Source organism: Mesoplodon bidens, assembly GCF_964165515.1.
Source record: "Mesoplodon bidens genome assembly, chromosome: 13".
In the NCBI taxonomy this organism is placed as follows: Eukaryota; Metazoa; Chordata; class Mammalia; order Artiodactyla; family Ziphiidae; genus Mesoplodon; species Mesoplodon bidens.
The window spans coordinates 63006314-63030556 of record NC_138169.1 but is presented as its reverse complement, the minus strand read 5'-3'; the positions used below and the strand labels follow the sequence as shown (position 1 = coordinate 63030556).

Here is a 24243-nt window from a genome sequence, read left to right as displayed (position 1 = left end):
AGAAACATGCCAAGACACATAGTAATCAAATTGGCAAAAATTAAAGACAAAAAAAATTATTGAAAGCAGCAAGGGAAAAACAATAAATAACATACAAGGGAACTCGCAGAAGGTTAACAGGTGATTTCTCAGCAGAAACTACACAAGCCAGAAGGGAGTGGCATGATATACTTAAAGTGATGAAAGGGAAGAACCTACAACCAAGATGACTCTACGCAGCAAGGATCTCATTCAGATTTGATGGAGAAATCAAAAGCTTTACAGACAAGCAAAAGCTAAGAGAATTCAGCACCACCAAACCAGCGCTACAACAAATGCTAAAGGAACTTCTCTAAGTGGGAAACACAAGAGAAGATAAGGACCTACAAAAACAAACCACAGACAATTAAGAAAATGGTAATAGGAACATACATATCAATAATTACCTTAAACTTGAATGGATTAAATGCTCCAACCAAAAGACACAGGCTTGCTGAATGGAAAAAAAAACAAGACCCACATATATGCTGTCTACAAGAGACCCACTTCAGACCTAAGGACACATACAGACTGAAAGTGAGGGGATGGAAAAAGATATTCCATGCATATGGAAATCAAAAGGAAGCTGGGGACTTCCCTGGTGGCGCAGTGGTTGAGAGTCCGCCTGCCGATGCAGGGGACACGAGTTTGTGTCCCGGTCTGGGGAGATCCCACATGCCGCGGAGCAGGTAGGCCCATGAGCCCTGGCCTCTGAGCCTGTGTGTCCAGAGCCTGTGCTCCACAATGAGACAGGCCACAACAGTGAGAGGCCTGCGTACTGCAAAAAAAAAAAAAAAAAGAAAAGCTGGAGTAGCTATACTCATATCAGATAAAATAGACTTTAAAATAAAGAATGTTACAAGAGACAAGGAAGGACACTACATAATGATCAAGGGATCAATCCAAGAAGAAGATATAACAATTATAAATATACATGCACCCAACGTAGGAGCAGCTCAATACATAAAGCAACTGCTAACATCTCTAAAAGAGGAAATCGACAGTAACACAATAATAGTGGGAGATTTTAACACCTCACTTACACCAATGGACAGATCATCCAAACAGAAAATTAACAAGGAGACACAAGTTTAAATGACACAATAGACCAGATAGATTTAACTGATAGGACATTCCATCCAAAAATAGCAGATTACACTTTCTTCTCAAGTGCTCATGGAACATTCTCCAGGATAAATCACACCTTGGGTCACAAATCAAGCCTCAGTAAATTTAAGAAAATTGAAATCATATCAAGCATCTTTTCTGACCACAATGCTATGAGATTAGAAATCAATTACAGGGAAAAAACGTAAAAAACACAAACACATGGAGACTAAACAATACGTTACCAAATAAGCAAGAGATCACTGAAGAAATCAAAGAGGAAATCAAAAAATACCTAGAGACAAATGACAATGAAAACACGATGATCCAAAACCTATGGGATGCAGCAAAAGCAGTTCTAAGATGGAAGTTTATAGCTATACAAGCCTACCTCAAGAAACAAGAAAAGTCTCATAAACAATCTAACATTACACCTAAAGGAACTAGAGAAAGAAGAACAAACGAAACCCAAAGTTAGCAGAAGGAAAGAAATCATAAATATCAGAGCAGAGGGGGGCTTCCCTGCTGGCACAGTGGTTGAGAGTCCACCTGCCGATGCAGGGGACACGGGTTCTTGCCCTGGTCGATGCCCTGGTCGTGCCCTGGTCAATGCGATGTACCGCAAAAAAAAAAAAAAAAAAAAAAAGATCAGAGCAGAAATAAATGAAATAGAAACAAAGAAAACAGTAGCAAAGATCAGTAAAACTAAAAGCTGGTTCTTTGAGAAGATAAACAAAATTGATAAACCATTAGCCAGACTCATCAAGAAAAAGAGGGAAAGGACTCAAATCAATAAAATTAGAAATGAAAAAGGAGAAGCTACAACAGACACCACAGATATACCAAGCATCCTAAGAGACTACCACAAGCAACTCTATGCCAATAAAATGGACAACCTGGAAGAAATGGAAAAATCCTTAGAATGGTATAACCTTCCAAGACTGAACCAGGAAGAAACATAAAATATGAACAGACAAATAACAATTAATGAAATTGAAACTGTGATTAAAAATCTTCCAACAAACAAAAGTCCAGGACCAGATGGTTTCACAGGTGAATTCTATGAAACATTTAAAGAAGAGCTAACACCCATCCTTCTCAAACTCTTCCAAAAAATTGCAGAGGAAGGAACACTCCCAAACTCATTCTATCAGGCCACCATCACTCTGATACCAAAACTAGACAAACATACTACAAAAAAAGAAAATTACAGACCAATATCACTGATGAATATAGATGCAAAAATCCTCAACAAAATACTAGCACACAGAATCCAACAACACATTAAAAGGATCATACACCATGTCCAAGTGTGATTTATCCCAGGGATGCAAGGATTCTTCAATATAAGCAAATCAATCAATGTGATACACCATATTAACAAATTGAAGAATGAAAACCATATGATCATCTCAATAGATGCAGACAAAGCTTTTGAAAAAATTCAACACCCATTTATGACAAAAACTCTCCAGAAAGCGGGCATACAGGGAACCTACCTCAACATAATAAAGGCCATATACGACAAACGCACAGAAAACATCATTCTCAATGGTGAAAAACTGAAAGCATTTCCTCTAAGATCAGGAACAAGACAAGGATGTCCACTCTCACCACTACTATTCAACATAGTTTTGGAAGTCCTAGCCATGGCAATCAGAGAAGAAAAAGAAATAAAAAGAATACAGATTGGAAAAGAAGAAGTAAAACTGTCACTGTTTGCAGATGACATGATACTATACATAAAGAATCCTAAAAATGCCACCAGAAGATTACTAGAGCTAATCAATGAATTTGGTTAAGTTGCAGGATAGAAAATTAATGCACAGAAATCTCTTGCATTCCTATACACTAATGATGAAAAACCTGAAAGAGAAATTATGGAAACACTCCCATCTACCACTGAAACAAAAAGAATGAAATACCTAGGAATAAACCTACCTAGGGAAACAAAAACCTGTATGCAGAAAACTGTAAGACACTGATGAAAGAAATTAAAGATGATACCAACAGATGGAGAGATATACCATGTTTGTGGATTGGAAGAATCAGTACTGTGAAAATGACTATACTACCCAAAGCAATCTACAGATTCAATGCAATGCCTATCAAATTACCAATGGCATTTTTTATGGAACTAGAACAAATCATCTTAAAATTTGTATGGAGACACAAAAGACCCCGAATAGCCAAAGCAGTCTTGAGGGAAAAAAACGGAGCTGGAGGAATCAGACTCCCTGACTTCAGACTATACTACAAAGCTACAGTAATCAAGACAATATAGTACTGGCACAAAAACAGAAACATAGATCAATGGAACAAGATAGAAAGCCCAGAGATAAACCCACACACCTATGGTCAACTAATCTATGACAAAGGAGGCAAGGATATACAATGGAGAAAAGACAGTCTCTTCAATCAGTGGTGCTGGGAAAACGGGACAGCTACATGGAAAAGAATGAAATTAGAACACTCCCTAACACCATACACAAAAATAAACTCAAAATGGATTCGAGACCTAAATGTAAGACTGGACACTATAAATCTCTTAGAGGAAAACATAGGAAGAACACTCTTTGACATAAATCACAGCAAAATCTTTTTTGATCCACCTCCTAGAGTAATGGAAATAAAAACAAAAATAAACAAGTGGGACCTAATGAAAGTTCAAAGCTTTTGCACAGCAAAGGAAACCATAAACAAGACAAAAAGACAGCCCTCAGAGTGTGAGAAAATATTTGCACATGAATCAGCAAAGGATTAATCTCCAAAATATATAAACAGCTCATGCAGCTCAATATTAAAGAAAAAAACAACCCAATCTAAAAATGGGCAGAAGACCTAAATAGACATTTCTCCAAAGAAGACATACAAATGGCCAAGAAACACATGAAAAGTTGCTCAACATCACTAATTATTAGAGAAATGCAAATCAAAACTACAATGAGGTATCACCTCACACCAGTTAGAGTGGGCATCATCAGAAAATCTACAAAAAACAAATGCTGGAGGGGGTGTGGAGAAAAGAGAACCCTCTTGCATTGTTGGTGGGAATGTAAATTGATACAGCCACTATGGAGAACAGTATGGAGGCTCCTTAAAAAACTAAAAATAGAATTACCATATGATCCAGCAATCCCACTACTGGGCACATACCCTGAGAAAATCGTAATTCAAAATGAGTCATGTACCACAATGCTCATAGCAGCTCTATTTACAAAAGCCAGGACATGGAAGCAGCCTAAGTGTCCATCGACAGATGAATGGGCAAAGAAGATGTGGCACATGTGTACAATGGAATATTACTCAGCCATAAAAAAACAAAATTGAGTTATTTGCAGTGAGGTGGATGGACCTAGAGTCTGTCATACAGAGTGAAGTAAGTCAGAAAGAGAAAAACAAATAACATATGCTAACACATATATATGGAATTAAAAAAAAATGGTTCTGAAGAACCTATGGACAGGACAGGACTAAAGACTCAGATGTAGAGAATGGACCTGAGGACATGAGGAGGGGGAAGGGTAAGCTGGGACGAAGTGAGAGAGTGGCACGGACATATATACACTACCAAATGTAAAATCGATAGCTAGCGGGAAGCAGCCACATAGCACAGGGAGATGAGCTCAGTGCTTTGTGACAACCTAGAGGGGTGGGATGGGGGAGGGGTAGGAAGAAGACGTGGGAAGGAGACCCAAGAGGGAGGAGGTATAGGGATATATGTGTATGTATAGCTGATTCACTTTGTTATAAAGTAGAAACTAGCACACCATTGTAGAGCAATTATAGTCCAATAATGCTGTTTGGAAAAAAAAAAAAGCTGCAACAAGAAGAACTTCTAGGAAAGGAAAAATCCCACTAGTAAAGGCAAATAAATTCTATAACTATAATAGCTAAAAGATAGACATGAAGATATAAAATATGACATCAAAAGCACAAAACATGGGGGAGGGGAGTAAAAAACATTTAGATCTTTTAGGCAGTATTTGAACTTAAATGACTACCAGTTTAAAATAAAGCAGATATAGCTATGGGTCAACATATACAAACCCCAAGATAACCACAAATCAAAAACCTACAATAGATACACAAAAAACTAGAGAGAAAGGAACACAAGCAAATCATCAAACCAAAAGGGAAGAAACTAAAAAGAAGAAGAAAAGAACAAAGAACTACAAAAAAACAGAAAACAAGTAACAAAATGACATAGCTATCAATAATCACTTTAAATGTCAATGGATTAAATGCACCAATCAAAAGACATAGGGTGGCTGATTGGATTAAAAACAACAGGACCCATCTATACTGCTACTTACAAAAGGCTCACTTGCAGAGAGGCAGTTTTAGGCTTATGATAATGTTTGGAAGCCTCAAAGTACCAATCTAAATACACATTCCATTCAGTTCTAGAAATTTTAGCACTATTGTATTCCAATTTGGCTTTAAAAAAATTCAGTTTGGGGATTTCAGAAGTTCCATTTGGCCATTGATATTCTAAATTGCCTTTGGTCAGGTAGATCCATTTAGTTAGAAATGTGTATGAGGAAGAACTGAGGTTTTTACACATAAAATTGACCAGATTCCCTGTAGGAGGGGTGCCCTCAAAATATTTAGATAACTGTGATCCTATTTCTCAGAGGTTTTCCTATAGAGTAAAAGAATAATTTTTAAACAGATTAAAAAACTCAACCATCTTGCATTTTAAACAACTCAATTCAATAGCTTAAACTGTTCAAATATCTCAAACAGCTTGCAAAGGAACTGCAGGCCTAATACTAGCAAGTTCTAAGGGAACAGGTTGGTCCTAGAGGATCCAGGCCAAAGGCTTCTCAGCCCACTTCTCATAGAACAACCCCTGCTCCAAAGGAATGGGTCAAAGGCTGAAATAGCACAGTTGCAATGAAACAGCCCCCGTTCCAAAGGGAACAGGTTGAAACCTAACCAGTTTCAGTTGAAAGAGTCTGATCTCAGAATCTGACCAAGGTGGCAAATGAGTACTCGTATACAGAACAAGGCCTTAACCAGAAAGGACAAAACCTTAAAATAGATCCCAGATAAAGCCTGGAAAGCTTCAAACGCAAAGAGAGTATGAGCTCAGATCCAGGAAAAAGACATACCTTCAAACTCCAGGGTTGACAAGAAAAGCAGTGGGCACAATGGGCTCAATTGTGGGTATCTCACCTGTTTGCTCACCAGCCCCAGACCTGTTGGGGCTCTTCTCTGGATCCCTGTACGGGCCACCAAAATGTTGACCTAAAACAAATAGACTGCCAGTTATTTCTCTAGCAAAATTGGTTTTTTGGGATCAGCAGAGAATTGCAATTTGGAGTCTGCAACCCTGGCAAACTACATGCAAGTTCCCAGAGAGCAAGGGAGGAGAACTCTTGGAAAAGGCAGTTGGGAGAGTTGTAGTAAACAAAGAGTCCAGGACTTTTCATTGAGTTGTTACCAGGAGAGAAGTGGAGTCTTTCTTTTTCCTGTTGGACACTGCCATCGTCATAGGGAGTGAGAGCTCCCCCTTCTGGTCTCCAGACTCTATTTAACTGATGTTTTTGTTTATTAATTTTGTTTACAGAGGGCAGCAATTAGCTTCCTTTACAGATGGGGAAACAAAGGCTAAGAGAAGTTAGGATGATGATATCCGTAATCTGCTGATCTACCACCAGGAGGGTATCATCCTGAACTCTGCCCTCACCCAGACTCCCAAGAAATAGTTTCAGCCCAGAGAGCCTAGGACAATTCTCCTGAGACAGAAATCAAGAACAGCAATGAGAATTCCTTGTATGTTGTTTAGGACTCAGCCATGCAAATTTTAGGCATGAGCAGTGTGGGGGGATGGGAAGAAGAAGTCCTGAGCTGTTTTTTTGGAGATTTAAGTTCCATTTCTGGCTCTGACAAGAAAATGCGTGGCCTTGGACAAGTCACTCTTTTAGCTTCAGTTTTTTCCTGCTTCTTAAAACAATGTTGTAATCCCCTGAGAAGTTCATTTTTTCCAACCAGATTTTTGAGATAAGGCAGTTGTATATTTTTCTGTTGGACATTTAAATCCATTGCTTTTTTGTTCAGTTCTCTTAGATATAAGAGCATGTCAACAACTATATTTTTCTCCAGAAGACCACATGGAGGGACTGTGGGATTGGGCAGAGAGGCAATTTTTTTATACCCTACCTTCTTAGACAGGACCTACAAGAAAGTGCTTCTCCTTAATTAAGCATGATGATCAACTGTGGAAAGGCCAGTGGCGCTCTCCTTGTAAAGATGAAATGCAGCCATGGGCAGAAAACAATGCAGGTAATTCCAGCCAGGAAGGTCTAGTCTGGAAATTTTTCAAAGGGCTACAGATTGCATAACCTAACATCTACTACCCCAGGGCAGTGTCTCCCAAGCTGTTGAGGAAGATGAGCCAGGAGAAGGTTTTCCAACCTGTTTCAGTTAGTAACTGCAAGAGACCTAAAGATAGTGTCTTAAATAAACAAGGAATTTTTCTTTTCTTACACATAAAAATTCAAAGAGAAGCAGCTGGGAATGATATAGCAGTTCCAGTGAATTCAGGGACCTAGGCTCTTTCAACCTGACCACTCTGGCAATCTTACAAGTGGCTTCCATCCTAAATGTTGCCCATGGGTCCAAGATGACTTGGAGCTGGAGCTCCAGACATCACATCCACATTCCAAGCAGAATGAATGGAAGGGTAAGGGGCAAAAAGGTGCTCCTCCCAGTTGAGTCAGACCCTTTAAAAGAAATTTCCCAACATCTTATATATCATGACCACCTCTAGCTGCAAGGAGAATGGAAACTGGCTGGGCAACTAGAACTCTATGCCGTACTACCTGAGCAAGTTTTTATGCTGTTTAATCTGGATTGTTTTGGAAATGAGTGCCTTCTAGAATTTTGATTTACCAGGTTACATATATAAATGCTATTTTATTATCTTCCCTAAATTCCTGCTTTCCGTGAGACCTTGCTTTTACCAACCTCATTTTTTGCTGTGATAAGCTTTTCTTATCTATGATAAGCTTTTCAGGCATCTAACCCCTGTACTCGGCTAGCCATTATTGTTCTCACGAAGATAATTGGTCAACAGGGCTTTTAGATGTGGCAACGATGCTCTCTTTGATCTTCTCTTGGGAGTTACCAGCTCCCTCAGTCCTTGGAGGGCAGATACTTGCCAGCCTGAAAAGGGAAGGGATGTGGGAACAGATGTATATGTATGACTGATTCACTTTGTTATAAAGCAGAAACTAATAAAAAAAAAAAAAAAAAAAAAAAAAAAAAGCTCTGTTGTACTTTGTCTCAGAGGCAGGGAGCTGAGATCAGTGCCTCCAGAGGTCATTTCCAAGTGTCCGAGCCTACCCTGGTCCACGTGGCCCGTGATGAGGCTGGGCTCCCATGATCTCTTGCAGTTATTCCCTACTATGTGTCAGTCACCACGGGGAAGCACAAGGACGCAGCCACCGACAGCCGGGCCTTCATCTTCCTCATTGGAGAGGATGACGAGCGCAGTAACCGCATCTGGCTGGACTATCCCCGAGGGAAGAAAGGCTTCAGCTGCGGCTCAGTGGAGGAGTTCTATGTTGCAGGCTTGGATGTGGGCGTTATCCAGAAAATAGAGGTGCTGGGCCCTAGGGCCTCGGGATGGTGACCACCCCTAGGGAAGGAAGGAAGGAACTGACCAGTACACAGGTGGGAGGGTGAGTGGGCCCGACCTGAACCCCACTCAGAACAGGCAGCAGAGGAAGAGCTCCTGGCCCCTGCCATCAACTAGCTGGATGACCTTGGTTGCATCACCTGCCCCTCCAGGTCCGTTTACCACCCACCCAATGGGGAGGCCTGTGTATTAGATTTTTATTGCCGTGTAACAAATTACTACAAACTTAATAACTTAAGGCCACACAAATGTATTATCTCACAGTGTCCTGAGTCAGAAGTCCAGGTCTGAGTTAGCTGAGCCCTCTTCTCAAGGTCTCACTGGGCTGAAATCAAGTTGCTGCCACGGCTGGGGTCTCATCTGAGACTTGGGGTCCTGTCCCAAGCTCAATGGTTGTTGGAGGAATCTGTTTCCTTGTAGTTGTAGGACCAAAGCCAGAGGCTGCCTGCATTCCCTGCCACGTGACCCTCTCCAAAATCAGGCAGTTTGTTTCTTCAAAGCCATTCAGAGAAGATCTCTTCTGCTTCACATCTCCCTGACTTCTTCCATCTCTCACGTCTAGACCCTCTTTTAAAGGGCTCACCTAATGAGGTCAGGCCCACCTAGAATAATCTTTTGATTAATTCAAAGTCACCTGATTAGAGACTTTAATTACATCTGCAAAATCTCTCCACCTTCACGGGAGGGACAGGTCAGTGAGTGTGAAGCACATGGGAAGGCGATGCTGAGGGATGAGGCAGAGAGTGGGGAAGCGGACGCTGAGCAGGGAGGGCTTCTTGCCCAGTTGCGCCCTGTCCTCATGGCCCCTGTGTGTCCCCTCCTAGCTGGGCCACGACGGGGCCTCCCCTGAGAGCTGCTGGCTGGTGGAGGAGCTGTGCTTGGCTGTGCCCACCCAGGGCACCAAGTACATGTTGCGCTGCAATTGCTGGCTCGCCAAGGACCGAGGAGATGGAGTCACCTCCCGTGTCTTTGACCTCCTGGATGCCATGGTGGTGAACATCGGGGTGAAGGTATAGGGGGCACCTGTGTCTGTGCGTTGTGTGGCTAAGGGCAGTGCAGGCTGAGGTGGGCGAGCAGCAGGGGAAATGGAAGTGAGAGAAGCAGCAGACTCATCCCTGGGGCACTGGCAGGGGCTGCAGCCCTATATAGCAGCCAGACCCACTTTGCTAGGAGCCAAGAGAATCAAGTCTCTTCTTGTCTGCAGCTCTGTAACCTTGCACAAGTCATCTGGCCTCTCCGGGCCTTGGTTTTCTCATACAGCACATGGAAATAATGCTTCTTATCCTGTTCCATGTAAGATCTTGAGGAGAACTAATGAGACCATGAACAGTCCAGAAAAGCTTTGCATGCTCTACACAGACATGCAGAGTCATTATTCTCCAAAGGATGCTGCAACAACACCAGTAGGCCAGTCATGAGGACAGATGGCACATTTGAGAGACTGTGAGCCTCTGGGTCTCATAGTGTAGTGAGTGCCGTCTGCACAAGACCCCCTTAAGGGGAAAAAGCTGGAAGGCAGGTGCTCTAAGCTCCTGTCCCATCTCCACCTCTAACTAGCCAAATGACCTGGGACAAGTTGTATAAAGTCACAGGTCGGTGTCAGGCAGGAAGCAGGATGCCTGGGTGTTGGGGCCCAAGGAAACGTGACCAGCTGGTGGCGCAGAGGCCTCTGTGTCACATGACCCTGCAGGTTCCCTTTCTCTGTGAAAAGCTGTGGGGTAAACGGAAGGTCCCAGCCCTCATCTCTATTCCTGAATCCAAACCCATGCGCTACTAGATTTAGGTCAGAAGCCGTCACACAAAGGTAAGGAGAAATCGCTCTGGGCCTGAGCATGCCCTGCTTATATAGTATATGGAGACAGAATGAAGGGCTGAGTTATGGGCTCTAAAACTCTTGCCAGGCAGGAGTGTGGATGCCAGGCCATCCCCTGCTTGAGAGCCAGAGAGCAGAAATTTCTACGGCATCAATACCCCCCTCCCTTCCTCAGCCATCTCCATCTCTGGCCAGACAGTCAGTGTAGGAGAGCATCCAGGGACCTCCGTCCTGACCCAATTCCCAGCACACACGTGGGCGTGTGTGTGGGTCACTCCCAGTGCATACGCACACCCCGCTCGGTACAGCTGCATCTCCCTCTGAGCCCTTTAGTCTGTGGAAATCCAGACCCACACCCCAGTTATTCCTGTTACAAAAGAACACACGTTTGTCACTTTACAAAGAACTGTAGGGCTCTTTGGACTGGCCACCTCCCCAGGACATCTGATATCAGACTGGAATTACAAAAGCCCTGTTTCTGTGTCTCTTTCTGGAAACACACCTATGACATAAAAAGAGATGTGTCTGCATAAAGGAGAGAAAGATGGACACAGAGAACACAGGAGTCTGGAGAGATCAGCCTTAAAGGGACAGTCTCCATGGGGCCACCGAGCACTCACTTTGATCATTCTGTTTCTATGTCTGCTGGATTAGAGCAAAATAGTGTCAGGCTTCTGCTTTCATTTCTGATAGCTCCGTGCCCATCACACATGCCCCTGTTAGGTGGTCTAAGAGGATTTTCCTGGTAAAGCAAGGGGCTCTTCAATGACTCCCTTGGCAAACATGTCCTCCTGGCCAGGCCTGAAATACTACTTCGAGCCTTGCAGTAGCGTGGTGAAGGTTCTAGATGTTGCCTGAAAAGACACAACATCAGGGGCATGATCACTGCCATGAATAACTTGGGTTATGAGTCCAAAGGCATCTGGGTGGTGGGGACCTAGCGTCTTCACGAGTGACAGCAGGCACTGGGGAAGGGAAGGGCCGGGCACAGGTATATGCAGAGGAGATGCTCAGCCTGGCACATCCTTGGCCACGTGTGCAAGCCTCTCCTGAACCTCTGAGACCTAATTGCTAGTCCTTGGGCACCTGGTGAGAGGCGTGGAGTAAGAAGCCAGGACCAGAGAACCTTCCAGGTCAGGGGTGAAGATGGCCCCTCTTGACACGAGGCTGCCTCTTGGAGGAAGAACCAAGGCAGGGGCCTCGGTGAGGGCACCGTCCTCGGAGGAGTAGGCTGCTCCCTCCCCCTCCAGCAGAGACAAAGGGAATACGTCCTCTTTGGAGCAAACCTCAGGCAAAAGGGCAAAATTCCAATCTAAAGTGAGAACCACGTACAATAGGCGGCTGTCCCACTTCACAAGTGAATGGAGGCAGAAGTCCCTGAACCATCAGACTGGGCGGACTTCCCACTCACCGACGTGCAGGGTGTGTGCTGGCTGCAGCAGGAAGGAGGGAGTCCCCCAGAACCATCCCCAAGGCGAAGTGTCTGCAGCTCTCGCAACTCTACAAAGTGCTTATCCCTATTTTATGGGGGAGGAAGCGGAGGCTGGAGAAGGTGTGGCCTCTGTCCAGGTCAACAGCTAGCACGGGACGGATCTGGGACTCAAATGGCGCCCTGCATGGCTCCAAAAGCCACTGTCTGGCCAACACACGCTGCTGGGATGAACAGACTTAGGTTGAGATTTCAACTGACATAGAAATCGGTTAACGCTGGGGCTTTTGGTCATATTCCTACTGCGCACGTGTTCTCTATCAGAAACTGAACTCTACAGCACTGAACTGGACACAGCCAGGGACACAGACAGTAACGAGGCCTAGCTCTTGCTCTCCAGACATTTACAGTTGATTAGGGGGAGACCTCTTTTCAGAGCCATGGAGCTTGGAGGGCGTGTTGTCTTGCCCCAGTGAGAGTGAGGCAAATCCATGGGGTTAACGGTTGTGACCAATGCCCATGACCCACATCCCTCTCGTGGCAGGTGCTCTATGAAATGACGGTGTGGACGGGTGACGTGGTTGGTGGTGGCACCGACTCCAACATCTTTATGACCCTCTACGGCACCAACGGCAGCACAGAGGAAGTGCAGCTGGACAAAAAGAAGGCCAGGTATCTGGAGGTGGCCTGTGCCCCTTGCCCCTTTGCCCCTCCACACACCCAATCCTCCACCATCCAGCCCCATCCTGCCTTTAAATAGACTGCTCCCCTCACTCTCCCCTCATCCCCTGGGGCCTCCATGCCTCTGTGTGATTTCTCCCTCCTGGAATGCTCTTCATCCACTCTCTCTGTCTCAAGACCCTTCTGTTTCAAGGGCTAGCTCAAATCCACCTCCTCCAGGAAGCCTTGCTTGATCACCTCAGCCCATAACACTCCTTCCTTCCTACCTTCCGCCTTTCCTTCCTTCCTTCTCTCACTCAAAAATGTTTACTGTAAGGTCTGTGTTAGTTGATAGCGTTGTGTCATTGTGAATCTCCTGCTTTCATTTTTTTTTTTTTTTTTGCGGTACGCGGGCCTCTCACTATTGTGGCCTATCCCGTTGCGGAGCACAGTCTCCGGACTCACAGGCTCAGCGGCCATGGTTCACTGGCCCAGCCGCTCCGCGACATGTGGGATCTTCCTGGACCAGGGAATGAATCCGTGTCCCCTGCATCGGCAGGCGGACTCTCAACCACTGCGCCACCAGGGAAGCCCTGCTTTCATTCTTTGTATGGTAGTAATGTAACCTGTTCACATTAGGGGAAGCTGGGTGAAGGGAACACAGAAACCCTCTTCTATTTTGCAACTTGCCTGCAAGTTCAAAACGATTACAAAAAGGCTAAAATAATTTTTAAAATATTAAAAAACAATTGAACACCTGTGTCAGACACTGTCTCAGACACTGTCGAAACAATACAACCGGGAAGAGAAGATGTTCAAACTAACAAAGCTTAACACCTGAGGGAACCACAGCAACAGCATGGACACTGATGTGGGCTTATTTTGTGCTGGACATTTTTCTAAGCCCTTTGAATGTATTGATACACCTAGTCCTCCCTACAACTCTATGAGGACCGTTATTATCATCCCCATTCTATAGGTAAGAAAACTGAGGCACAGCAGGGTCAAGTCATGTTGCTCAAGGTCCCAGAGCCAGCAAGTTATGGCACTGGGCACTGCACCCAGGGGCCCCAGTCTTTTTTTTTTTTTTAATCTATTTATTTATTTATTTATTTATTTATTTATTTATTTATTTATTTATTTATTTATTTATTTATTTATTTATGGCTGTGTTGGGTCTTCGTTTCTGTGCGAGGGCCTTCACCAGTTGTGGCAAGCAGGGGCCGCTCTTCATCGCGGTGCGCAGGCCTCTCACTATCGCGGCCTCTCTTGTTGCGGAGCACAGGCTCCAGACGCACAGGCTCAGTAATTGTGGCTCACGGGCCCAGTTGCTCCGTGGCATGTGGGATCTTCCCAGACCAGGGCATGAACCCATGTCCCCTGCATTGGCAGGCGGACTCTCAACCACTGCGCCACCAGGGAAGCCCCCAGGGGCCCCAGTCTTAAGCATTAGGTTCTACTTCCTCTTAAGATAGTTATTTGTAGTGGCAATAAAGGTGAACCTCTTGTACTGCTTCCTGTCTGCGCCTTCCATCAAATCCTCAGCTTGGTCCTGGCTTTTGTCTGGTTTTCTATGTTCAGCCGTTGTCCCCCAAACCATCCCTGACCCCTGATATCTTAAGCGTCAGAGGGGAGAGACTCAGAGCCCAAGCCTAGGATTTCTAAAGCCCATCCACAGCCACTTACCCCTGAGGCCACACTGCTGCCTTCCCAGGCTGGAGGACAGGATCCAGAGAAGCCTCCTTTCTGAGTCCTCACAGCTCCTGACTCTGGCCTTGCATGTAGCAGGCCTCAGTAAGTACTTCTGGATGGTGGCAGTGGTGGGGATGGTGAGGACGATGCTGAGGATGAGGATGGCGGTGCTGAAGCTCTTGGGAGCCAGGCACAGGTTTCTTCCCATGGACAGAGCAGTTCACGAGAGCAGGAACTCTGCTCATCTCATGCAGCTCGTGCCTGGGTGTCTGATGAGAACAGTTTTTGCCTGTCTTCTTTAGCACTTCTACACTCTCATTATACAACTCCTGTTTCCTCCTGGAATTCTCCCCTGACCAATTCTCCCCCGCTGATGATTGTAACAATGGCTAACATTCAATGAGCACCTGCTCCCTGCCAGGCACCATTGTAAGTCCTTTTTAAAGATATATTAACTCACAACCAATAAGGTACCTGAGACACAGAAAGGTGAAGTAACTCCTCAAGGTCACTCAGGTAGTAAGCAGGCGAGCTGAGGTTCGAACTCCTGAAATTGTGGAAATAAACGAAGGCCGAGTGAGAACAGAGGCTATTTCTTTAGAGCTTGCTATAGCAAGGGTGTGAGCCACCATCACTTTGGCAAAGGCTAAGGCTGTCAGGACTCTGGCAAAGCTTCAGAGTGTAGCATTACTGGGGGCATGGTGAAGCTGGAGGGGGGCCACCTAGAATCGGGCATCTTATGTGATTAGATTGGGGAACGTATCTGGGTTTCTCTGATTGTCTTGAGTTGGGAGAAGGGGCAAATCAGGGAAGCTGGCAGTCTTTCCCCACATCCTGACCATCATGAGCCCACTGCTGTCTGGCTGCCTGGGATGGATGCTGCTGTAGAGGTGGTGGGTCAGAGTTCTGTTATCATCTCTGGTCTAGCTAGTGTCTGTTTGTATCTTCAATCTCTCACAGTCTTTACCGCTATACTTTGACCCTAATCTCCACCCCGACCCCAGATTCCTGGAATTTCTTGGATTAATTATTCCACGCCTACACTCCACCTTATTTTATAGACACACGCAGACACAGTTGCTGGTGGGAAAGATAGATACCTCCTTTCTGGTAGTATCTAAATTCCAAAAATGTTGCTTGAAAGTCACACCATATTGTAAATGCTTCGAGGCACCTTGTTAAAGAATTTTGGTTTTCCCAATTAAGATTTATTCTTTGAAGAGAGCCATCATTTCTTAATTATTCTGGAGGGCAAGCTCAGGGCTCTTACCCAAGACATATTTTGCTTCATTACATTTGCAAGTGGCCTGAAGTTTGACCTGTGTCTTGGAATCCACATTATAGGCGTCAGCATCTTGACTCAGGGACTGGGATTGTAAGACCCACTGGGCTTGTGTCATGCACACAGCTTAGTGTTGTGCAAGGGAGCCTTTCCCAAGAAATGGTGTGTGACCAGAATGGAGACAGAAACGTGCATGTGTCACACAGAAAGCATTGTGTAGGTTTGCCTGCTGCAGCGCCCCTGTTGTAAAATGCTATACCCAGAGTCCAAATTTGATAGCAATTCCCTCAACCCCACTCCCCAACTAAAGTCCCCAACTTGTTGTCTTGCCACTTTGGGGGAAACTGTTCTGGTAAATTAATTCACAGTGAGATGGTCGTGAATGGATGTAGCATTCAAAAAAATGATGCCTTCAAAAGGTAATGCTTAAACCCAAGGAATGACTGTCTAACAGTGGAACTTGAGGCAATTAGTTTCTAATGGATGTAGGGGCTATTTTTGGGCAAATAGATGTGGTTTTTCTCTAGAGGGAAGTAAGTACCTGTAAGGAATCATTCCTAGGCCCATTGGAGACACCATAAACTGGGAAATTCTTTGGTCTGGAGGCAAACCAGATTCTCAGATTTCTGTTGGCTTTGCCCTTCCGGGTGGCCCCCTGCCTTCCACTAACCCTTAGTGCAAAGAAGATGAGAAGAGACTCAGCTCAAGAGAACTCAGATGGAAGGCAGAGCCCAGATGGCTTTCCAGTTGCCACTTCAGGAGGCATTTGGGAGCCACCAGTGGCGGTGGCCTGGGCTTAGCCCGTAATAGCTTGTAAGTTTTGAATCTTTCCTTCATATCTTTCTCACTTAGGTCTCACACTGCCTGGTTAGTGATAAAGCTCTGAGAATGGAAAGGGCCCATCTTTGGGGACTTCATGGGCAGGGGAGCTGGTGGGGAGGCTCCTGGAGTTGGTCAGGCTTGGAGGGAGGTCTCAGGGCTGAGTGGGAATGGTGGTAGTCTGAGAGAAGAGGCAAGCGGGCTGAGTTCCAGGGACGGGTGCCTTTGAAAGATCAGGCAGTTGGAAAGTTCTAGCACCCACTGCTGGGTGACCCCTCTTGACACATCATCTTCAACTCAGAGGCTGCCCTTTAAAAGGACACTGGAAGATTTGAACATGTGCTGGGCCTGATCATGGCATTTGAGGATGGTAGAGATTTAGAATCTGTTTGAGATTTCTTTAACTTTGATCTACTCTCAAACCAAGGCAAGGATGCTCATGAGATATGGATGCAGACGGGTTGATGCAGCTCCCTGCTGGGCAGCAAGTTCAATGATCTTATTGGTCCCTGAGGAACCCGGTTCAGAGGAGCCAGGGCCTGTGGGCTCTGCCTTTTACCCCTCAGTCACATCAGCACCTGTGGACACCTACACCACTGCTGAGGCAGTCCTGCTGCTACTCACCAATGCCTGGAGTTCTCTCTGTGCTGGGTCTCTCATTTGGCCCCCCTACAGTCCCAAAGTGCACATTCTTGCCACTTGGGTCTGTGTTAGTTTCCCGAGGTTATGACAAAAATTTACTACAAACCTAGTGGCTTAAAACAATGCAAACTTATTCTCTAACATTGTGCTGATGAGCACTTCGGGCCTGAAGGAGAGAGGTCTGGTGGCTACTGCAAGGGCCTGGGGAGGGGAGACTGTAGAGGCACCGAGCTTGGCCAAACGGTTGACAATTAAACAATTGGCTCTTGGGCCAGAGCTGGGGCCGACTTATTAAGGGTTGGCCAATGCTGTCCTTAGAGGGACAGAGCTGCCCCTAGTTGCTGTGGGATGGAACATGGGCTAGATGGCCACTGGTGCTGGAAGGAGCTGGGTCTAACATGAAGCTACAGGTGAGCCTCTGATCCCAGCCAACTCCGGGAGCCCCAGCCCTACCTCTAAGATGCACAGAGGCAAAGTGCCCGAGCAGCTGCCCCAGGGAGGCGGGCTTTGAACCCCATAACCTTCTTCCCTATCTTCCAGCCACCCCCTCCCCAGGCTCCCTACCCATAAGTCTTCCCCAGCTTCTTAACAATGTCTAAAACTTTTCCATTAAATACTGGCCCTTCCAGCCTAAGGCTTTGGGTTTGGTTAGCCTTAGGCTGTCTTCCGTCGCAGAGACGGGTGAGTGAGTGGGCGCTAGGCCCTTTCCCAAGGACAGCCTTTGAAGGGGTGGAGAACAGAAAGAAGGGATAACAGGAAGGGAGTGAGGGGTAGCTAAAGCTGCTGAGCTCCTTCAGGTGGATGAGCAGGGCAAAGCCCGGGCCACTTCAGCAGCCCCATCCTTCTGAGCCAGAGGCAAGGGGACCTGACTCAGAGGCTGACCACTTTCCAGCGGGGGCCCCTCAATGTGGTGGCTCTCTCTCGTGGCAACTGGGATGTCTCGAGGGGCTCGGAGCAGCAGGAAAAATGTGGCTGGTGAGCTGTGGAGGAATAAAGGGCCAATGAGGGGCTTTCCTTTTGGATGCAGGCCTTTTACCCTGAGGAGAGGGGTCTATCCAGGTGTAATCGGGGTTTAGTCTTTAATGGAGGGTGAGGGGGCAACTGTAACCCAGTCTTCAGTTTTCTAAAAGAAAAGCTTATTTCTCTCTCCCTTTTTACTTACACCTGCCCCACCATAAAATCTCCATAAAAGGGAGATATTTGGCTAAATTCAAAGGGCGAAAATTAAAAAAAAACTACAAAGCACAGATTTCTAAAGTTCCTTTGTTCTGCAAAATTATACACCTGGCAAGAGTAAGGAATCCATGAGTTGAAAGATTATTTGAGAGAATCTCCTCTATGTGAGATGAGCTTGACAGGGGAGTTTGTGAGCACCGCCTTCCAGTTCCCACGTGACCAGAGGGACAGACAGTTTAAACTAGAGCAGGAGGCATTTAGGGCAGACTTCTGGGAGAGTGTTTTTACTTCTAATAATCATAAAGTGCACATAAACAAGTTATCAAAGGGATTAGGCCTCTGTTCCACTGCTGTCTTGAAGACGAGGTGTAGTTAGTTCTCAGTTTGCAGCACTTGCAGTCCCACCTCCCACTGGCTGTGTTTTTAAATGTTTTTAAAAGTATGTTTTGTTCAAGGAAGCATAAAATTGCCATGCAGTGTCATATCTTCAGTGATACCTGCGTTACCCCTAGGGGCTTAGCAGCAGCAGCATCTGGAATCAGTGAGCAGTCAAGCAATGTCAGCACTGAAGGTTACATTTTGCATGCAGCACTGTGGGAAGAGCAGTAAGAAATAAAGATAGAGCATCTCTGAGATGATGTGGTCATTCGGTAGAAAAATAGTAATAGCAACAAAAGCAACGTTAACTGCCATTTTACAGTTATTAGTAGTATTACCCAACCTAGGGCCACTGCCTTCAGTTATGCATATTCTGTACAGAAAAAAGTGAACAGCACTCTCTAGAGTTGTGCAGTGCACAACTTGCCCCACCATTCGTGGCAGCCATGTCACTCATTGAGTCTCATTTAAAGCTTTGCAGGTATGGAATTTTTTTCACATGTTAAGTTGATTTCACATCCATTTGGTCCTCATGACAGTTTTATGAGATTGCCGGGCCAGTGTCATTTTCCCTAGACTACAGATGAGGAAACCAAGTCCCAGAGAGGAGCCGGGACTGTTCCATGTGGTTAGCAGAATGAGATTAGGACCCAGAACTGGTACCTCTTGATTCAGGACCCTATCTACCAGCAACTCACTTAACCCAGTCTTTTGGGAACACTTCTGAGGCACAAGAGACAGGCTAGTGGGGAGTCACTGGGAGCTGAGAGGCCTCTTCTTCTCTCCTTACCCTGAATCTGGTCTCTGGCACGACCTCGCCCTCTCACCATGGCCAGCCTCCCTTCTTCATGCCCCTCCTCTCCACCCCCAGATTTGAGCGGGAGCAGAATGACACCTTCATCATGGAGATTCTGGACATCGCCCCGTTCACCAAGATGCGGATCCGAATTGATGGCCTGGGCAGCCGGCCCGAGTGGTTCCTGGAGAGGGTAACATGGCTGGACCCTCACCCTCCCTTCCACCCACTGCCCACCCCCTCTTCCTGCTCCTTTGGGCTGTCAGTGGGTCTTGTTAAAGTGCAAATGTCACCTTAAAGGGTTGTTATGCGGACCTGGCCCAGATAATCAATACGCCCTTTGGTGTGAATTAATCAGAGAACATAGTTTTATTTATTTGAGTCCAGTCAAAACTGAACCAGCTGCCAAGGCGTACAGCCTGCCCTGTCAGTGCAGTGTGGACAGAGACAGGGTGTGGGCTTCCTGGAGGAAGCGAGTTGGGAGGGGTGAGAGGGGGGCGGGAACTGGGACGGCAAAGCTCCAATGGTGGGAACATTAGACCAACGGCAAGGCAGCTTCCGGTGCCCCTGTGATCACGGTTAGCTGGCTGCCTCTTCTTCCATCTGGGGCCAGTGCTCCCCTCTGAGTCATCCTCTCATCCCTCATCCATCAAAGGCCATCTGTCCCAAGTCCCCACAGGCTCTGCTCACCTGTCCAGCCTTTAGCAGATTTTTCTTTTTTTCTTTTTTTTTTTTTTTTGCGGTCTGCGGGCCTCTCACTCTTGTGGCCTCTCCCGTTGCGGAGCACAGGCTCCGGACGCGCAGGCCCAGCAGCCGTGGCTCACGGGCCCAGCCGCTCCAGGGCATGTGGGATCCTCCCGGACCGGGGCACGAACCCACGTCCCCTGCATTGGCAGGCAGACTCTCAACCACTGCGCCACCAGGGAAGCCCCCAGATTTTTGTTGAGCCAACAGTATGGTGCTCCCACCAAGGACAATCTGGCGAACTTGGGTACACAGTTCCAGGGGTCTATGGCTGACAGTGGTTTGGTTGGTCTGTTCTTCTGTCATTCATTCAGCAAACATTTCTCATGCACCGTGATGGGCACCTCTCGGAAATATATTTAGACAAATTGCCCATTTCCAACTCCCTAAGTGAGGGTAGTCATGACAGGGGCTTCAGACCCTGTGCCAGGCCCGCGGGGCAGGGTCTTTTCCTGGAGAGGACCCTTTCCTCATGCCTCGAGTCTAAATCAGAAGAACTTATCTCAGGTCTGGGATCATGGGTCCCGGGGGTCCAGATGAGGGGGCTGCGTAGCGGGTGGGCAGCTGGCAGAGGTGAGGGAGGTACTCCCACACTGACCCCTCTCCCCCAGATCCTCCTGAAAAACATGAACACTGGAGACCTGACCATGTTCTACTATGGAGACTGGCTGTCCCAGCGGAAGGGCAAGAAGACCCTGGTGTGTGAGATGTGTGCCGTCATCGACGGGGAGGAGATGATGGAGTGGACTTCCTATACCGTCTCAGTGAAGACCAGTGACATCCTGGGTGAGTCAGTGGGTCCCTCCCTTCTCCTATACCCCCACCCCTGCCACTAACCCTGCCCCTCCTTAAATTCTGGCTCAGGTCCTGGGCTCTGGTCAAGACATTTTTCTCTGGATGGCCTTCCAAAAGTTAGGCCAGCTCCTTTCCACAGTGTGCCGCCTCCTGCCTGAACGAAGTTTTCCTCCCAGTGACAGACTTGGCTCTGTCCTTCCTGGCTCAGGGAAGTGAGGGAGAACGTCATCAGGCCGTATCGTCAGCACTTTTTTTTTTTTTTTTTTGCGGTACGTGGGCCTCTCACTGTTGTGGCCTCTCCCGTTGAGGAGCATAGGCTCCGGATGCACAGGCTCAGCGGCCATGGCTCACGGGCTCAGCCGCTCCGCAGCATGTGGGATCCTCCCAGACCGGGGCACGAACCCGCGTCCCCTGCATCGGCAGGCGGACTCTCAACCACTGCGCCACCAGGGAAGCCCCCCGTCAGCACTTTTGAAAATGGTGCAGGAGCTTGGCTCAGAGGCCCTCTGTTCTCCTGCTACCTCCTGACACCTCTCACCCGGGTGCCATGCATCTTGGATGCCCTTGACTGACATTCGAGGGCAGCAAGGGCAGTGAGGCTGTGACAGAAGTTGGCACAGGTGCTGGGAACCCAGAGGAGGGCACCTTACCTAGCCTGAGATCAGAGGCAAGGGTCATGGAGAGCTTCCCAGAGGTGGTGCCAAAGTCTGGCCCAGAAAGACAAACAGAAGCCGGTGAGTCAGAGGGGACACCACAGGAGGGGCCTTCCAAGCAAAAGTACGAGCGTGCTCAAAGGCCAGCAGCTGAGAGGAAAGCAATGCCTCCTGCCTCCCCTCCCCTATACCAAGCCTGTTCCCCAGCAGCTGGTGCAAGGAATCTGGCAAACTCACTCACACTACTTATAAATGGCTAGTGAGAGAGCCCCTTGTTGGCCCTGGTAGCTTACTTTTTCAACAGAGAAGCATTCAGCCAAAGAAATGAAGCATCTCCGGCATACGTGATGGGTCAGGACAGCTGGCAGAGGTTTTTCTGGCACCTCCCTTCTTCCTTTCCTCCTCAGAGCGAAGCCTTCACTCTCTTCACTTAAAGTTCTAAGTGTTCACAGTTTTCGAGTCCCTCATCCCTTCATGATGTGCTCTCAGAAAACAATAACTTCATTTTTAACCACAGGGTGTGTATCAGAAAATCTTCAAGGAGTGACCTCTCCCAGAAGCCTTTTCTTTTCAACTGGAGTCAATACCTCTATTTGGCTTAAGCAAATGATGTGAAGCTCTAGTGTAGAATGTCAACCAGAGGCAGATTTGGGAACAAGGAACTTTCACATTTTACAGGAGGGAGTTTATTTCTAAACTGTAAAGCCAGTCTACATGGCACATGTTTAAGTATGGGTATATTTCCCCCAAACTAGGTGAGTTCTTGTACCAAACCATTCACACTTGGTAACCAGGATCCCAGTTAGCCCAACAGCATTTACAAGCCACAGAGGTGAGATGAAGGATAGAGTTGGGAGCCCTATGACACTGACCAGCCCTTTCCGACCTCACCCCTGGCCTCGATGACTCTGAACTTGCCCATGTGCCCCCCTGGCTCCTCCCAGGATCCCGAGAGTGAGTCCAGAACAAGAGAGCTATGATGCACAAAGTCCAGCACCCAGAGCCCTTGTCTTGTGCACCCCAGGAGCGGGCACTGATGCCAATGTGTTCATCATCATCTTTGGGGAGAATGGGGACAGCGGCACCCTGGCCCTGAAGCAGTCTGCCAACTGGAACAAGTTCGAGCGGAACAGCACCGACACATTCAACTTTTCTGACATGCTGAGCCTGGGCCACCTCTGCAAGCTGAGGGTCTGGCACGACAACAAAGGTAGCTCAGGATCAAGGTCAGGGTGGGAGGGAGGGCAGGCCTCAGCTCTCCACCTGAGCCCCACCCCATCTCCCTGGCAGCACGTGGACCCTTCTACCCCAGGGTGACAGGGAACCGAAAGCAGTTGATTGCCACCATTTTTTAAAAATTTATTTATTTTTGGCTGCGTTGGGTCTTTGTTGCTGAGCACAGGCTTTCTCTAGTTGCGGTGAGTAGGGGCTACTCTTCATTGTAGTGCACAGGCTTCTCATTGCGGTGGCTTATCTTGTTGCAGAGCACAGGCTCTAGGCACACGGGCTTCAGTAGTTGCGGCACGTGGGCTCAGTAGTTGTGGCTCGCGGACTCTAGAGTGCAGGCTCAGTAGTTGTGGTGCATGGGCTTAAGTTGCTCTGCGGCATGTGGGATCTTCCCAGACCAGGGCTTGAACCCATTTCCCCTGCACTGGCAGGTGGATTCTTAACCACTGCGCCACCAGGGAGACCCAATTGCCACCATTTTGACTCTTCCATCAGTTAGAACAGCCAATGTTTCTGGGCAAATTTTAGTTCCTCCTGCTCCCCCCTGCCCCCTGGGGTGTTGAGTAGCTCTTAATTTTCTGTTATGTTGGGGCATTAATTCTACTTAGTTCAGATATAAAAATTAAGAAAAGAAGGGCTACATCACCAAATTCACTTCCCATGGATTTTCTATAAAGGATTATGTTTGTTTATTTATAATAGCTCGTCTAAAATTATAGTCAAATTCACTTATAAATATGAATGATGGGATAGACTATAAGCCAAGCAAGAAATTTATTTTTAACTTCAAAATACCTAAAGAATACTTTGTCGTATCTGTCATTGTGCTGAATTTTTTCATTATCCTTTTGTTGTCTTCAGGCCACTCTGAACATTTTTTTCTGGCTTTGGGTCTTTATGTTACACATTATATAATTAGAAAAGAGTTGTTAAATACTACATTTCACCTCCTTGAGACACATTACTTTCTTAATTTATGTGTTCTAACTCACCCTCTTGTCTTCCATTGAAACTGGCCTCAACAAAGCTATTCACTCAAATCCTTCTCCAGTCTTTCCTGAGTTTCCCCCAGGAGTGGCCCAGAGGTGTCCTGAGTGTTCCATTTGTCCTTACCTCTTCCAAATCCTGACAGAGGACCAATATGTCTGTCATGGTATCTGATGAAGCCCAACTTGGCAGCTTTAACATGGGTTAAACAGTAAAATGTTTTCAATACCATGGGATAAGCTCTGATTAAGCACAGAGAAAGTACTCAGTCTTCAGAGCAATAACCTAATGAAGATTTGCACAGCCCTCCTTTTTCAAATCTCAGTGTACCCATTCAGTCATTCACTGAGCGAACATTTACAGCATTCACTGTGGTC

General features: G+C 46.7%; 1 protein-coding gene across 3 annotated transcripts in view; it reads left to right on the top strand.

The window, feature by feature from the left end:
• Positions 1–24243, top strand: part of LOXHD1 (lipoxygenase homology PLAT domains 1) — a gene marked incomplete at both ends in the record, with an annotated part of 203543 nt that overhangs the window by 151635 nt on the left and 27665 nt on the right. For 2 of the 3 annotated variants that reach the window (XM_081252599.1, XM_081252597.1), the window contains 6 exons: positions 8529–8737; positions 9598–9783; positions 12560–12687; positions 19536–19653; positions 20816–20990; positions 22677–22862. In XM_081252599.1, coding sequence (XP_081108725.1) covers positions 8529–8737; positions 9598–9783; positions 12560–12687; positions 19536–19653; positions 20816–20990; positions 22677–22862 — 1002 coding nt within the window. The remainder of the gene's footprint in view (positions 1–8528; positions 8738–9597; positions 9784–12559; positions 12688–19535; positions 19654–20815; positions 20991–22676; positions 22863–24243) is intronic. The other variant, XM_081252598.1, reaches the window with a different exon arrangement.